The 18277-nt window shown below is 44.8% G+C and overlaps 1 protein-coding gene across 2 annotated transcripts in view; it reads left to right on the forward strand.

The window, feature by feature from the left end:
- ZMYND11 (zinc finger MYND-type containing 11) overlaps positions 1-18277 on the forward strand; it is a 78985-nt gene that overhangs the window by 19977 nt on the left and 40731 nt on the right. Inside the window, exons 2-4 of one of the 2 annotated variants that reach the window (XM_044295616.1) lie at positions 7433-7570; positions 11481-11640; positions 17009-17062. In XM_044295616.1, the coding sequence (XP_044151551.1) occupies positions 7455-7570; positions 11481-11640; positions 17009-17062 (330 nt within the window). In that variant the 5' untranslated portion in view covers positions 7433-7454. The remainder of the gene's footprint in view (positions 1-7432; positions 7571-11480; positions 11641-17008; positions 17063-18277) is intronic. The other variant, XM_044295617.1, reaches the window with a different exon arrangement.

Genomic DNA, 18277 nt, shown 5'->3' on the forward strand with positions numbered 1-18277 from the left:
ATTCCGATGATGTCATCCTGTAGGTCCTAGAAAGTTTCTTCAAATGTGTTGCTCCTTTTTGATGCTGCATATCCTGCCCTTAGTCCCATCTGGGGCATTTGAACCTCATAGAGGAGGTTCCTCCTTGTGGGACCCATGGAGCTGCCGCTAACATCTGTGAAGCCAGTGCAACTGTGTATTACATGGTCCGCTTGTAATATTCCAATGCTGTAGAAGTTGATTATACCTAAATCCATATGGTACCAGTTCCGTTGGCCAATTGGCTTGCTGAACAGACTTTAGGGGACCTCCAAGCTCCTGAAAGGTGGGTCCCTATGGACAGCTGTAGACTTTAGTATTCCCATGAAGGTGGAGAGGCTTCACATAATATCTGCTGACAGACGGGTGTGACTGAAGCTAATTGTGCAGATTTGGGGCTACTTTACAAATGGTCACGCTTGTGTTGTCTCCGAAAACGGATGCTTTTACTCCTGTTTGCTTATGTAGGCCACTCCCACACGACCTTGTGCCTGCCGTCACTTGAATGGGGTCTGCGATCAGCATGCAACGGTCTGTACCGCAAAAAAAGTAGTGCATGCACTACTTTTTTGTGGTGCGGAGACACGGATCCGTGCCTCCGTTCCACACCGTACCTCCCGGATTGTGGACCCATTCAAGCGAATAGGTCTGCATCCGTGATGCGGTGCCCATATATTGCAGACCCGCTGTTTGCGGGCCACCTACGGTCATGTGCATGAGCCCTTAGGCTAATGTCACTCGCCTGCGGTTTTTCTGCAGGTTCTTTGTAGATGTTTAAGGCTGGAGATACACGGCAATATTTGCAGCGGCACACAAGCCGCAAGTAAAAAAAAAAATCCAGCAATGATAGATATTTTTGCAATTGCAGTCGCATCAACTCGCGAGTCGCACTATGCCCCCCTTTCAGTACAGTGGCAGCACTGCCACATGTGGAGCCCAGGCCTACAGGGGTATTTCCAACAAGGTTACCTGCACATGGCAGTGTAGTTTATTTTGGATTTTTTTTATGTTTTTTGCCACATTTTGGTACCAAAATTCGATGTGTTACTTGCAGATTTTGACGCAGATTCTCCCCAGATCTCGCCTTTTGCAAAGAAAATCCGCACAAACAGTTGACATGCTGCAAATTTCAAAATGTACACCGCAGGTCAATTTCCGCGCTGAAAATTTCAGATTTTGTAAAATCGGCCATAATACTCAATACAAAAACGGAAGACATGCCTGAACGCCGGATCCGGCATTTTTTCCCATAGGAATGTATTAGCGCTGGATCCGGCATTCAGAATACCGGAATGCCGGATACGTAGTTCCGGCATGTGCATGCGCAGATCGGTAAAAATGTACAAGACGGATCCGTCGGTCCGCATGACAAGCGGAGAGACGGATCCGTTTTTGCAATGCATTTGTGAGACTGATCCGGATCCGTCTCACAAATGCTTTCAGTCAGCGGCAGATCGACAGAACTGCCCGCCGGATCACACTGCCGCAGGTGTGAAAGTAGCCTTAAAAATTTGGAAATCATGCGCTTGTGACTTTTTAAGTGTAACTTATTTATGTTTTTTATTGTCGCATAACTCGGCTTTTATGCAGCCCTCACCACTTTCCTTAAAGGGGACGCGACTAATTCATATTTATTTACACCGGTTTTCTGGTTCAAATGAAGCCAGAAATCTACTGCAGCTCTGCGTTGTTGTACATTTCTGTTTAGGTGCACAGACTACAGATGCACCTAATTTATGGCAAGGCGCGCACCGTGTCATAAATTAGGCGCATCCTTTGGCAGTACAGGAGATGTCAAGAACAGCGCAGAAGGCGCCGATCTTGATAAATCTCCCCCTATGTGCATAAACCGTGAATGTCTACACATAGGTGCGGTTCCTATATCTTCTAGCTATGCCATTGATGTCCAAGTGGGCAATACCCCCTTCAGTTGTTTTATCCTTAAACATCACATTGGGGAGCTGTGTCGGCAAGGAAACATCCACCGCATTAGCCATTGGCCGCTCATTAGACGCTGTGTAGATGGCCCACTTATCCAGCGTATGATCTCCGGGATGTGACCTCTGTGACCCCCACCCATCATGAGAACAGGGCTCCCCATGTCCACTGTGGGATTGTGGCCACCAGTCCGTTCACCTCCAGTGGAGCAGATGATGATAGCCGAGTGGCTGGAGCAGTGGCCACACATATACACTGGCTCTCCAGCAGACTCTGAGACCACCGCTTTTGTGATCATTGGTGGTCCCATCCTGTAGACAGGTAATAAATGTTGTCCATGTGCCGACCCCCTTGCCCAAAGTGGAATCCATACAAACAATACAGTCCCATTTTTGTGCTGAATGAATCGGTTTGCATCGCTGTATCCGAACCCGATTCTTGTTAAAAAATAACGTAAAGAATATGGGCTCCGTCCAACTGTAAAATGTATCTTTCCAAAGTTTCAGCAAATATCGCGACACTTGCTTCGTCTCGCTTCTTTCCCGTGTCCCTTCGTTTATTCACAGAAATGACTGTATCAAAATACTCGACTTCGTGCCTCATTAACGAAGCCGAGTTCAGCTTCGTATTGTGATACAGTACAAATGCGCTGATGTGAAACTGGCGTCCGTATAGCGGGTTTCTTTCTCCCAGGTGATACGGTCTTGTGTTTTTCTGACGTAGCTGTCGAGGGAGTAAATCCCAGTAGTTCTGGAACAGCTGCGACTGGGAGGATTTTCTTTTCTATGCATTGTCGGTCTCCTCTTCCATTTCCATCTGCAGCGTCTTCTGTCCTTCTGAGCCGCCATCGCTCTCTCTGATCCCGTATGTAACGTAAAGAACATTTACTGGTAAACCACATGCAGTAGTGTCTCCAGCAGACAGGTCAGTGGCGGGATCTGGTTTCCCGGGGATTGTTCTTTTCGGCATGTAAGGTATTTGCTGGGTCTGTTAGCACGGCCTATGGATACGCATTGTGTCAGGCCAGTTTCACACCGTGCTCAGTCCAGTAGTGATGGCTGCATTTCCCAGACTGTACACCGCTCCTCTGACCTGAACTCACAGCCTCATTATGACTTATGATGCTGTGAGTTCCTGCCCGGTCTACTGTCCTGTATTCACGGTATTATGTACAGTACAGTAGACCTGTGGTTTCAGCAGGAACTCGCAGCCCCAGAAGTCATGATGAGGTCAGAAGAGCGGTGTACAGTCCCGGAAATGTGGCAATCCCATGGGGTATGTTCCATGGACCAAATACACTCAAGCGAAATTGGCCTTTGGCCTCATGCACACGACCATATTCTTGGTCCCTGTCCACTTCGAATTGCACGCTGACCCATTTAGCAAAAAAAGAAAACGGACAGCACGCAGATGACATCTGTGCAGCCAGGCTGTAAATTATAGACCCTGTCTTATTCAGTCCGTTTAGAGGACAAGAATAGGCTTCTTTTTTTTTTTACAGTGGGTCTCGTGAAAATTGCGGTGTGCATACTGACTGCTTTCATATTTTCCGGATGTGCGATTTGCGGACATCAAAACAGATACACTAGTGTATGGGAGGTAGCTTCTCCACATGCTCTTCTTAGGGCTCATTCAGACGGCTGTATGTTCTGCAATTTTGCGGAACAGGTGCGGACTGATTCACTTCTGTGGGGCCGCAAAAGATTTCCGCATCTGTGGTTCCGCTCCATAGAAAAGATGCAGCATGTCCTATTCTTGTCCGCAATTGCAGAGAAGAATAGGCATTTTCTATTATGGTTGGAGCCATGTGCGGTCCGCAAACTGCAGAACCGGTATCCGTGTTTTGCACTACACTACAATACTCTCTTAAATTGAGACGTTAACTGACATCCTGTTACACAACTACATTCCATTATAGTGTAAAACTTTGTGGCACTCTGCCAATATACGCTTGGAGTCGGGTTCCCACCCCTCGTGTCATAATGAAGAAAACTCCAGCAGTTATGTTGCAAACAGGTGAATCGTTTATTCGAGGTGCGGCCTTAACATACCGTAACAATTCGTCCGGATTTGGCCTTTATCAAACGGAGAAAACCGTGTGTCAATATATAAGCAACTCATTAGAAAGTATAATACGGGCAAATGCAGTACTCTGCGGCCTCGTATGGCTAGTAGAATCCACGAGGAACAACAAGACGGGGTATCTAGTGTGGTCATATAAGGAAAACGGTCCAAAATATATACATTCCGGTATTTATGCTGCAAGATATTGTGTTAACATTGGTAAACAGGTACTATGCATCAGAAGGTAGACCAAGGCATAGCCATATCTGAGAAGGGGCAGTTGTCAAAATTGTGCCAGGGAGGCTGAGAATTCATCAAGTGATCCAAAATAAACCGGAAACCAGAAAAATGATTAGATACTGTCAAGAAGATCAACATGGTGGAAGTGCTAGTAATTACCTGTTGCTGGTTTTGTGAAGATGGAGAAGTATGGTAAGAAAGCTGCACTCGATAGGTGATGGTGGCGGGCAGTTGCACGGGTAGGTAAATGCGCCATGTGTAGTGAGGAAGGCGCCTATTTGAATCAGTCGGACGCGCCTAATTCCCTTTTGTCACAGTTTGATAAAGGCCATATCCGGCCGAAACGTTACTGTATGCTAAGGCCGCACTTCAAATAAACGATTGTTTTGCAACATTAAAACCACGTTCCAGTAATATTCTGTTCTCTTCTATATATTCCGCGCTTACATTTATTAGCTGGAACGTTTGCTGATATCATGTGGCTTATTGTAATTCATAACCGAATACGTATTAGGCTACTTTCACACTTGCGTTTGGTGCGGATCCATCTGGTATCTGCACAGACGGATCCGCACCAATAATGCAAACGCTTGTATCCGTTTATAACGGATCCGTTTGCATTATTCATAAAAAGAAAAGTCTAAGTCAAAACGCATCCGTCCTGACTTACATTGTAAGTCAGGACGGATCCGTTAGGCTCCGCATAGTCAGACGGTCACCAAAACGCTGCAAGCTGCGTTTTTAGTGACCGTCTAAAAAACGCTACGGAGACCAAACGCAGCCAAATTGATGCATTCTGATCGGATCCTTATCCATTCAGAATGCACTGGGGCTGAACTGATCTGTTTTGGGCCGCTTGGGAGAGCCCTGAAACGCATCTCACAGGCGGACCTAGAAACGGCAGTGTGAAAGTAGCCTTAGGCCCCTTTCACACGGGCGACTTTTCCGTGCGGGTGCGATCCGTGCGGCGAACGTATGGCACCCGCACTGAATCCTGACCCATTCATTTCTATGGGGCTGTGCACATGAGCGATGTTTTTAACGCATCACTTGTACGTTCAGTGCAAATCGCAGCATGCTCTATAATGTCCGATTTTGACGTGACGCAGGCCCCATAGAAGTGAATGGGGTGTGTGAAAATCGGATGGCATCCGCAAGCAAGTACGGATGCCATGCGATTTGCACGCATGGTTGCTAGGAGACCATCGGGATGGAGACCCGATCATTATTATTTTCCCTTATAACATGGTTATAAGGGAAAATAATAGCATTCTGAATACAGAATGCATAGTAAACCAGCGCTAGAGGAGTTAAAATAAAATAAAAAATAATTTAACTCACCTTAGTCCACTTGTTCGCGAAGCCGGCATCTCCTTGTGTCTCCGCTGCTGATGAACAGGACCTGGGATGAGCTGCTCCATTAAATAGAGCTTAAGGACCTTCGATGACGTCACTCCGGTCATCACATGATCTTTTACCATGGTGAATCACCATGGTAAAAGATCATGTGACGTACCATGTGATGACCGGAGTGACGTCATCGAAGGTCCTTAACCGGTATTTAATGGAGCAGCTCATCCCAGGTCCTGTTCATCAGCAGCGGAGACACAAGGAGATGCCGGCTTCGCGAACAAGTGGACTAAGGTGAGTTAAATTATTTTTTATTTTATTTTAACCCCTCTAGCGCTGGTTTACTATGCATTCTGTATTCAGAATGTATTATTTTCCCTTATAACATGGTTATAAGGGAAAATAATAGCAATCTTCAGAACATCAATCCCAAGCCCGAACTTCTATGAAGAAGTTCGGGTTTGGGTACCAAACATGCGCGATTTTTCTCATGCGAGTGCAACGCATGACAATGTTTTGCACTTGCGCAGAAAAAATCGCGCATTTTCCCGCAACGCACCCGGCTCTTAGCCGGGCCAAAAAAATGACGCCCGTGTGAAAGAGGCCTTAGAGTGTCACCGCTTCAGCAAATAAAGGTTATTCATTGTGCAATGGAAAGTTTCCCAGTTTTTCCAATACACATTCTGCATCAGTTTCTTGTGGTTTGTAAGATCTCTGCTTGCTGTCATTCAATAGTTACCTTTCTTGTTTAGGCTGCTTATAACACTCGCGTTTGGTGCGGATCCGTCATGGAACTGCACAAACGCATCCGCTCAGATGATACAACCTCATGCATCCGTTCAGAACGGATCAGTTTGTATTATCTGTAACATAGCCAAGACGGATCCGTCTTGAACACCATTGAAAGTCAATGGAGGACGGATCAGTTTTCTATTGTACCAGATTGTGTCAGTGAACACGTTTGGCTCCGTTTCGTCAGCCGGACACCAAAACGCTTCAAGCAGCCTCCAGAGCGGAATGGAGGCTGATCGGAGGCAAACTGATGCATTCTGAGCGGATCCTTATCCATTCAGAATGCATTAGGGCAAAACTGATCCATTTTGGATCCCTGAACAGATCTCGCAAACGGAAAGCCAAAACGCCAGTGTGAAAGTAGACTTACTTCTAGGGGATGAGCACATGTCCTGGTCATGTGGTGGACACACAAGTGCAGGGCTAGGTACAGAACAGTCCTCACGGCCGTGTCTTGTAACCTGCGTTCATCACCAAAAAATAAAATACAAATTGGTAAATGTAGGAAATTTTTGCCAATCTTTTCTGCACCACGTCCTTAAGTGTGAACAAGGCCTAAGTGTAATTTTATGTCTGGTGTCTTGGTGACCTACACCAACCCTAGATATCGCCCTGTCACTGCTGACTGTCCTGTCCGTAAAGGGGTATTCCATACACAGGATATGCTATAAATGTTTGGTGGGCGTGCGACCTCTGTGAAGGGAGGGTGGCTGCTCTCTCCACTCACCTCTGTCAGCGCGCTTGCTCAGCTATTTTTGGAAGTCTCCCAGAAGCGAATGTAGTGAGCCATTCCTGAGTGACTACTAGACGGGGCCCCTTCTGGAAATAGGTGCAGGTTCCTTCTCTGTTTCTTCAATACATCAGAATGTTACGTATATAGGATTCCTTCCAGGAAGAAAATAGTGAGGATCATCCATTGTTCAGCTCGGCCATAGCAGTATAATCAGTTCATATACTTGACCTCCAATGATTGACGCGTCCTGCATTACTTGAGTACCTAGTGACCTTCTCTCATTGTAATGTTTTGCAGATCAGCGAAAACAGATAAGAGGATGGCTCGTCTAACAAAGAGGCGACAAGCGGATACGAAAGTCATTCAGTACTTATGGACAGCTATAGAAGTGATCAGGAACCAGAAACAGATTGCAAATATTGATCGAATTACTAAGTAAGGCACCTTCCGGCATGTCCTCCTAAGCCATCCCTACCCATTCAGGGGCTTATTGGAACCTATTCCTCTTCTGCTAAATTAATTTAAAGTGGGTCTCTCACCTAAATTAGCTGTCCAATGAAAGGCCAGCATACTACAGGCACAAGTCTGGTCTACAGAAGAATCCAAACATATTGAATGTTGAATCGGCGCATGCCCAGTTCAGAGCTCAGCCTGCTGAGTTGCGAACTGCATTCACCATTTCAACATTCGCCATTGCATGCGTCAGATTAAAGGGCCAGGCAGGGAGAGGGTGAGGATGCCAGGCCCTCTCAGTCAAGGGGATGGGGAAAGGGGGTGGTGAAGCGGTGCTCAGAGGGGCCAAGCCTGCTCCTTGGCGATCGGAAGACCTCATTAGCATATGCATTAAAGTGCAGATTTCTCTACAACAGATCCACCGATTTTCAAATACAGAGGGGTTGGTTAACTCAGCAGGATCAACCCTACCAGACAGTATGTATCGTTTATTAGGGTTGATCATACTGACAGATCCTCTTTACTTCAGCAGACCTGTGTTGGTCCGTAGGCAGCCCCCCGATTCCCAAATAATTGATATGTATCATACCTGCACTGTATAATACTATAATGTATGGCCTAGTGATGTTCTAAAAGTGCTGTGAGGCGACTGCAGGAGACATGGAAACTGTCGAGTGGGCGCTGGAGAGGTCAGGGCTCTCAGATGGCGGTAGCAGCCATTATAAGTGGTCCCTATAATTATATACCGGGGAATTGGGATTTTACAGAGGTGAAGCAAGGCTGGATCCTTCAGTGGCTGCATCCGCATAGTCTCTGGGCTGGAAGTGCCTGAGCCCTTGGCGTTCTGCCATGCCCCGTTACGGTAATTCATTGCTTATCGATCACATTGTACTCCAGGGCGCTGTTTCCACCTCATAATTGAAATATTTGTTAAGAAACGGAAGGAGGTTCATTAAAGTGAAATTCTATTTGCTAAAAGCTGCTTGGGAAGTATTTCCCTCTCGGCGGTATATAACGCTCGCCGCTCCGCCGTGCAGTCACACATTATATACCGGCGTCGGAGGTTTCATCTTCATTCTTCTGGGATTCTCTGAGGGCTTCCGTTTGTGGCACGGAACGTGTCCTTATCCTGCTGCAAACACAAATTCAGACAGAGATCCAAATTCATTCTTTCTATTCCAATTTGTAGACCGGAAGCTGTAGGGGAGTTTATTATGGCGGGTGTGTCATACGCCGGGCGTAACCCCTTCAGGAACGGCCTGTCTTGGGTCTTCAGGGCGAAGCTGTTTTTTCCTTACTGCATTCCAAGAGCTATAACCTTTTTACGTTTTCATTTATTTAGCTGTACAACGGCTTGTTTTTTTGCGGGCTGAGATTTGGGGGCTACATACAGTACAGTTTATTGATGAACTTGTACTAACTCTTTCTAGGGGGATGGGGAAAAAACAGCAATTCTGCCATTGTATTTTGCAGCGTTCACCGATACCAAATTATATAGTTTTTCTTCTTTACGTTTTACTACTTTTGCACAATAAATGCACTTTTTATTAACTAAATCATTAGCTTTTTATGTCGCTATCCTAAGAGCCAGAACTTTTACATTTTTTAGTCAACTAAAGCATGTGAGAGCTTGTTTTTTGTGGACAAGCTATATTTTTTTTTTAGACTTTTTCAACATTTTATGCAATTTTTTGGGGAGTCGGAATGAATAGAAAACAGCAATTCTGGATTTTTGTGTTTCATAGCTTTGACCATGTATTGTTTGTGATACAACATTTATATAATATTTTTATGTTTTACTACTTACACAAAAAAAAATAATATATACTACTTGTGCAAAAAAAGGGTTCAATGTAAATCCAGTTAATCCGTGCTGACCACAAAAATATGAAACAAATTACAATTACATTAGTACAGTATAGTAATGTATAAAGAGAGGACACTAACCTTGCTTGTGATGACTTCTGGCATGGAGGAGGGAGGGAGGCAGTTATTCATTGGAGGGAGAGTCCCCCTCCATAATGACATCAGGGGGAACTGTACAATACAGTAAGTACAGTACTGTATGTGCTAAAAAGCACACCAAAAATAAAAAAATCACTTAAAATGTTTGCAGAGTACTCACAGTACTTCTATCTGTGTCTCTTCTTCTCTCCACGGTCTTCCTACAGGAAGTCACGACCATGTGACAGCCTGGAAATAGCATTAAAATGGCCGCGGCTCCTGTTCGTGAACCGAGGCGGAGTTCGTGAACCGGAGCATATTTTTATGAACTTTTCTGTCCGTGAACCGAGTTGTTTGTGAACAGAAGCGTTCGTGAACCGAGGTATCACTGTAATTGAGATGCCAAATTTAGATCCTTCTTTACGTTTTAGGGTACTTTCACACTTGCGGCAGAGCATTCCGGCAATCCGGACGCAAACGGGTGGCATTTGTCTGCATTGAAATACTGGATCCGTCTCTCCGGTGTCATCCGGAAAAACTGATCCAGTATTTAAATTTTTTCACAGGTTTAAAGGTCTGCGCATGCGCAGACCGGAAGAACGCATCCCTCAATGCGGCAATTTTAATGCCAGATCCAGCACTAATACATTTCAATGGAAATTAATGCCGGATCCGGCATTCCGGCAAGTGTTCATGCTGCGGTATTTTCTCCGGCCAAAAAACATAAGAGGGGCTGAACTGATGCATCCTGAACGGACTGCTCTCCATTCAGAATGCATTAGGATAAATCATTTTTTCCAGTATTGAGCCCATGTGACGGAACTCAATACCGAAAAAGAAAAACGCTAGTGTAAAAAGTACCTTGACCCCATTGGTTTAAAAAAAAAATAATAATATGTTTTTACCACCATTTTCTAAGAGCAATAACTTAGTTTTCACCTGCGTCCCTCCAGACCCCTGCACGGCTGGCGCTCCATCTCCTCGTTACACGGATCAAAACATCCGACGACGGGGGGAGCAGCCAATAGCAGGCCGTGACAGTGACCAGCCTCCCCAGCGTCCCCCGATTTGGATAACCCCTTAAATTTTTGGGGAGGCAGAATGCACAAAAACTGCAGAATTTGGCAGCATTTCGCTTTGTTTTTGTTCTTTTTACAGCATTCACTGCACAGGTAAATTACCCAATACCTTTATGTGACTGGTTGCTACAAATGCAGAGACACCCAATTTCTTTAGCTTTTTTTTTTGTTGTTTTCTTTATCCCTCAATGTTTTTTTTTTTTTTTCAACTCTTAAAAATGTTTTCTCTTTTTTTATATTCATTTCAAAAGGCAAACAAGCAATCCTTTAATCACATGTAGTACATAATATACAACACTGCTTACATAGCGCACTGTATCATGCCCGCCAATGTGCTACTGACTGGTAGCCTATTAGACCCTGACTCCTGCAGGGCCTAATAGGTTTCCTTACTTGGCACAACCGATGGCCATTGAAATCCCCTCGGTCTGACCGCTTGAATGCTATAATCACTATTGACTGCCACAGCTTAGGGGTTAAACAGCCGAGATCTTGCTCCAATCTGGCTGTTGTAGTGGTAGACCAGCTGTATATTACGGAGGGCTATCAATGGCGCAGTCACAACTGATGTACCCGCTCCATCCCTGCAACGCAGGTGCATGTCAAAGTGCGGGGAGCTAGCCATCCCCTCGGTTCAGGAAGGCGTTAATTAGAAGAGTGTTGATGTAAGATGTCCAAATTTATTAAGAGGCGCATCTTCTGGCACTCGGTGCACTAGCTTCTGGTGTAAATTATAGTGAAGGTTTCGGGCTGCAGGAGGCCATGCCCACTGTTTCCGAATGTGGCGAGAGCTACGTAAAAATTATTTTTCTGTTGCCAGATGTGGTAGAGTACCCTTTAAACCATTATCTTCCTTTGTCAACTGCCAGGTACATGACCCGTGTCCATGGCATGCACCCAAAGGAAATATCACGTCAACTCAGCCTAGCTGTAAAAGATGGCCTGATAGTGGAGACGCTGACTGTTGGATGTAAGGGATCGAAAGCTGGTATTGAGCAGGAAGGTTACTGGTTACCAGGGGATGAAATTGTAAGTATTAACCCTATATATATATAGAAGCGAATGCTTTCTGTGTATGAGACAAACATCCACATACGGTTATATGGCATGAACAAACCTGTATGGCTTTTATTCCATCTCATTCATTACATATATTTGTGTTGCTTCCTTTTTGTCTTACATCTCTGCATTATAATCCTAAACTGAAGCTTTATCTTTAGTGAACATTTATGTAGGAAATTGCATTGAAATGACCTAATACATTTGTCTATTACACAAATAGGGCTCCTTTTTTAAGCAGGTGAAACCTTGCCCTGAGAAATCTTTATCATCGCTGTTCTTCTTCACTTGTGAAAGGAGAGACAAGGGGGGAAATTCATGGAGGCTGGGGTTTCATAGTCCTCAGAGAAAATGCTGTGGATTGAAATGCATCAGACGCATTAAAGGGGTTTTCTGAGAGTATATATCCTCAAAGTACCGCCGAGGCGATGACCATATACTGTGCGAGGCCTTCTAAAAGTACAGCCTGAGGACAGTGCAAGTACCCCATGTTATGTACCCCCGCCACAAGTCCAGAGACCTGACTAGCTGTCCCTTAACCCTTTCTGTCCTCTAGTCGTATAGTGTGTGCGTCTTTAACCTGTCCATTCCCTGTTGAAATGTTTGTGTCATTTATTCTTCCTGTCAGGTAATTAGACGGAGGACACACTGGCAACAAAAAAAAACATCCCATAGAAAATTCTTTCCACATTTATGGCAAAATCACTGTTTCCGCCGACTGTTGTCAACCACTAGAACGGTCACATTCATATTGACTGTGGAAGCGGAGTAAATGTGACGATTATTACAAACGATCATATGGTGAAGCATCACATCATTATATTTGTATCCCACATTATCTTCTGCGACTTCACCTAATACTTGTACCTCTTTCAGGTTGTTAGTTCTGTTCAGCCTTTTCGTCCTTTGCTAGTAGCCTCCAGGGCAGCTGCTTTAGGGCTTCCTCCTTAAAGGGCATCTGTCAGTAGATTTGTATCTATGACACTGGCTGACCTGTTACATGTGCACTTGGCAGCTGAAGGCCTCTGTGTCGGTCCCATGTTCATATGTACCCGCATTGCTGAGAAAAAGAATGTTTTCATATAAACAAATGAGCCTCTAGGAGCAACGGGGGCGTTACCATTACACCTAGAGGCATGCTCTCTGCAACTGCTGCACCCTCTGCATTTTAATAGGTACAAATCTGCTGACAGATGCCCTTTAACCACTCCAGGACCGCCGTACGCAGGATTGCGTCCTGCCGGTGGCCCTGCTCTTCTGGGTGGACGCATATATGCGGGGGCACGGCGAGTTCCTAGAATTTTTTATTTTTTGTCACAAGTTAGCGGAAAATGATGATTTTTCTTTTTTTTTTTCTTTTTTCCTTACAAAGTCTCATATTCCACTAACTTGCGACAAAAAATAAAAAATTCTAGGAACTCGCCATGCCCCTTACGGAATACCTTGGGGTGTCTTCTTTCCAAAATGGGGTCACTTGTGGCGTAGTTATACTGCCCTGGCAATTTAGGGGCCCAAATGTGTGAGAAGAACTTTGCAATCAAAATGTGTAAAAAATGGCCTGCAAAATCCGAAAGGTGCACTTTGGAATATGTGCCCCTTTGCCCACCTTGGCTGCAAAAAAGTGTGACGCATCTGGTATCGCCGTACTCAGGAGAAGTTGGGGAATGTGTTTTGGGGTGTCATTTTACATATACCCATGCTGGGTGAGAAAAATATCTTGGTCAAATGCCAACTTTGTATAAAAAAATTGGAAAAGTTGTCTTTTGCCAAGATATTTCTCTCACCCAGCATGGGTATATGTAAAATGACAGCCCAAAACACATTCCCCAACTTCTCCTGAGTACGGCGATACCAGATATGTGACACTTTTTTGCTGCCAAGGTGGGCAAAGGGGCACATATTCCAAAGTGCACCTTTTGGATTTCACCGGTCATTTTTTACACATTTCGATTGCAAAGTTCTTCTCACACATTTGGGCCCCTAAATTGCCAGGGCAGTATAACTACCCCACAAGTGACCCCATTTTGGAAAGAAGACACCCCAAGGTATTCCGTGAGGGGCATGGCGAGTTCCTAGAATTTTTAAATTTTTTGTCGCAAGTTAGTGGAATATGAGACTTTGTAAGAAAAAAATAAAAATAAAAAATCATCATCATTTTCCGCTAACTTGTGACAAAAAATAAAAAGTTCTATGAACTCACTATGCCCATCAGCGAAGACCTTAGGGTGTCTACTATCTGAAATGGGGTCATTTGTGGGGGTTTTCTACTGTTTGGGCATTGTAGAACCTCAGGAAACATGACAGGTGCTCAGAAAGTCAGAGCTGCTTCAAAAAGCGGAAATTCACATTTTTGTACCATAGTTTGTAAACGCTATAACTTTTACCCAAACCATTTTTTTTTTTTTGCCCAAACATTTTTTTTTTTATCAAAGACATGTAGAACAATAAATTTAGCGAAAAATTTATATATGGATGTCGTTTTTTTTTTTTGCAAAATTTTACAGCTGAAAGTGAAAAATGTCATTTTTTTGCAAAAAAATCGTTACATTTCGATTAATAACAAAAAAAGTAAAAATGTCAGCAGCAATAAAATACCACCAAATGAAAGCTCTATTAGTGAGAAGAAAAGGAGGTAAAATTCATTTGGGTGGTAAGTTGTATGACCGAGCGATAAACGGTGAAAGTAGTGTAGTGCCGAAGTGTAAAAAGTGCTCTGGTCATGAAGGGGGTTTCAGCTAGCGGGGCTGAAGTGGTTAAGAGCAGCCTCCCTGGTCATGCTGTGATTGTCCTCTTTGGAAAACCCATCTCTGAGCTTATCAGAAATGTCCTGCTGTTTAGACCACCAGAGATCATCTGTGATCTGTGAGTAAACCCAGCAGCAAATGTTCAGTTTTCCTGCAGCGCCGCCACAGGAGAAATAAAGGATTACACCGCTAGCATTGAATTCAGTGAGCTGTCCATATACTGCCAGAATGGGATGAGCTCATTAGAACGGGAGACACGCTGCCAGGTGGACCTGACTTAACTCTCTAAAACCAGACAGCCCCTTTAAGGGGGTTTTATGTGAGTTTAATACTGAGGACCTATCCTCAGGATAAGTAATCAGTATCTGATCGGTGGTGGTCTGACACCCGGGACTCCCGCTGATCAGCTGTTTGAGAAGGCACCGTCCCTCCTGTGAACGCTGCGGCCTTCTCTCAGCTCACCAAGAACAGCGCCGTACATTGTATAGTGGCTGTTCTTGGTATTACAGCACAGCCCCATTCACTTCTATGGGGCTGAGCTGTGTCTAGGCCACGTAACTGATGAACGTGTCGTCCCTCGGCCTAGAGAAAGCTGCAAGAAGGCAGTGGCGTTACTTAGAGTGCCGCTGCATTCTCAAACAGCTGATTGGTAGGGATCTCGGGTGTCTGACCACCACCGATCAGACACTGGTGACCTATCCTGAGGATGGGTGATCAGTATTAACATCTCAGAAAACCCCTTTAACAGACAGTTCATAACTAGGTAAAGTTGGGATTGAGTCTGGTAAACCTGAGAGACCATCACCTGGGAAACAGGCGACTAGGAAATTCATCCCAGGTTCCTTGCATATCAGATCACAGAGACTTTAAGCTGGCCATGCACATTATTATACAGTGCATAATGCAGGCTCGGCTGAGCATGCATGTGTTTTGAATGGCAAGAGGGGAGAAAGGTGCTGCCAGATACATCCTGCAGCAGCTCATCTCCATTTGGACATGTTAAAAATCCATCTGCTCAACCCTCCTTTTTCCCAAATCAGGGGACAGTCAGGAGGCCCCATACACATTAGACTGGAATAAATTGAATGCGTGTGGCCAGCTTACGGTTACATACATATAGACATGTGGATTTTGCTGATGATTTCAAAGGGTGACATTTGCTGCCATTCGACAAGATAGTAGGTGTTCTACTTTATACAAAATGTTTGGTATGTTATAGGGATATATCAAAAGTTGTGATCTGTGGGGTCTGAGTGACAACTAGAACGAGGGGAGAGGAGCCAGAGACGGGCCCGGCGAGGATAGAGAACGCGATATGTACACACTTCTCTCCCCTCGGTCCAGGTATCAGTGGTGGTCTCAGCACTCCGATCCCCACCAATCACAACTTTTAAAACGTCTGTATGACATCAAAAGTTTTGTGCAATGTTAGTGACTCTGAAAATTCGATTATTGTAATTTTTTTCTTTGTGCTGCATGTGGATTGAGTTTTGGAGACCCCATTTACATGTATTGTAACCGATTTTTTTAGTGCCATTTTGTGACAGATCAATAGACCCTGTTGTGTGGGGTTATCGGGAGGTTTAAACCAATGCTAGGATCTTTAGAATACAAGCATATGACATATGGTATCTTGTATATATTAAAAGGGTTGTCCATAACTTTTTTTTTATTTCTTAACTGTCCCCCCTCCATGTGATTAAGTACTTTAACAATAATAATGTTCCTACTGGGCCTGCACCGCCTAACTTTGCAGGCACTTCCTGGATCATGATCCTAGCCTGCTGGTCACAACCCATGAACTACATGGGTTGCGCCTGCACAGTTAAGCAGCCTCATGAGCAGTGTCATGGGTTGTAACCAGACTAGGATCAAGTGTCGGCACATGATCCAGGAACTGCCCACAACCTAATTAAACTGAGGAGTGCAGCAGGAATATTTTCAACCTTGTCACTGTTAGGCTCCATTCACACGTCCGTATAATGGGTCCGCATCCGTTCTGTAAACGAGTGCGGACCCATTCATTCTCTATGGGGACAGAATGGATGCAGAGAGCACACTATGTGCTCTCCACATCCGCATTTTCAGAGCGCGCCTCCAATCTTCCGGTCCGCGGCTCTGGAAAAAATAGAACATGTCCTAGTCTTGTCCGCAATTGCAGACAAGAATAGGCAGTTCTATGGGGGTACTGGCCGGGTGTATTGCGGATCCGCAATGCACTACGGACGTCTGAATGGACCCTTAAAGCGCTTAATCACATGAATGGGGGACCACTCAGAAATGTTTAAAAATTGCGGATAACCCCTTTAACATGTGTTGTAGTTAACACTGACGGCGGTGCGAATTTCCCTTCCGTCAGTACACATACTTACGTTTGGTGACCTGCAGAGAGCGTCCCTTTCAGTGGGAAATGAAGAAATCTGTCTGGAATGAGAGGTGCATCGAAACGTTTGAAGGCCCTGCTCGTCCGTGAGGCGGCCCTCTTGTGTCATAGCATTATTCTAACCACTTGTATTCATTTTACCTGATGACTTTGCAATCCCTCCAGAATATGCCAATTCTGTTTAGCACAACACTTTTGTAAATTATTGCAGATGAAACATCACCAAATTAACGGAAGAGAGGGAAAATCAGTGAATGCACCTGAGGTTTGTTAAAGTGCTTTGATTTCAAGCTTTGCAAGTATGTAAGCCACCAATTTCTTTGTCATTTTCCATAGTCAAAGCAGTGGGACTTTACGAAGTAGCCTGATAAAGTGGGAGGCAAGTCTGCATTGGGGTTAATGGCAATAAATTACAGTTCACTACTCATTTCCCTCACTAATATTAACACAGGGTGTGAACACGTAGACGCAGCGTTTTGTAACCCTTCAGTGACGGAGCCTTTAATGTGTTGCCACTAGATGCCCCAAATACTTCTGGTACAATTGTGTATATATATTAGTATCTAGCTTGTGACAAGGGATCAGCTAAGCTGTAGCTGGTCATCTATATGCTCACAAGGTCTTCTCCAAACCAACTGGGGGACTGCTTAAATTTGTTCAGGGATAGCCTGTCAAGATTTTAAAGCATGGATGAATTCTTCTCAGTTACCTATAGAGTACTGTGTACTTAAAGTGCGCCTTCACTTAGAGGAGTATTCTGGGTTCATGATATTGGTGACCTGTCCTCGGGATGGAGTCCTCATGGTCCTTCAAGTATGAAGGTGCTTGCAGAAGGACTGTTCAGCCCGACAGAATATGACCCCGAATGTCTGATAGGTGCAGGTCCTACCTCTGGGACCCACGCCTATCGTTAGAATGCCCTTCTTCTCTTTGTAGGCTCAGTTTTAGAGATAGGTGCAGGTCCCACAGGTGAGACACGCACTACTAGCAATATGACCCCAATATATGAGGTGACACAACCCCTTTAAGGAAATCCGGATTCTTTGAAACAGGATTTCAGCCCAGGATGGACCTTTGTCAAGCCATATCTCTGCAGTACCCCCATTAGACACCCGGTTGCAGGAGCACACAGTTCTCTCAGTGCACTAGTGGTGGTGGCCTTTCCCTGCGCCATACTAGGCATATATCTACATCAGATTTCACTTCACAAAGGTCCGTCCTGGACCGAAACATTGTTTGTTTCAAAGAATCTCGATTTCCTTAATCTATGCGGAGAACAACAGCGCGCTCAGTTATTTTCAGAATCCTCATAGACATGAATGGGAGCTCACCACTCTTGTCTCGCCAGCGCTTCCATTTACTTCTATGGTTCTGACGGAAATAGCCGAGCCAGCGGTCAGCTATTTTTGGTGGCCCTATAGAAATGAATGGAGGGCGGCCGCGCCATACATGGTGCGCCCTCCTTCACTTTGCCAGCTGT

The sequence above is a fragment of the Bufo gargarizans genome, chromosome 5 (genome assembly GCF_014858855.1).
Source record: "Bufo gargarizans isolate SCDJY-AF-19 chromosome 5, ASM1485885v1, whole genome shotgun sequence".
NCBI classification, from domain to species: Eukaryota; Metazoa; Chordata; class Amphibia; order Anura; family Bufonidae; genus Bufo; species Bufo gargarizans.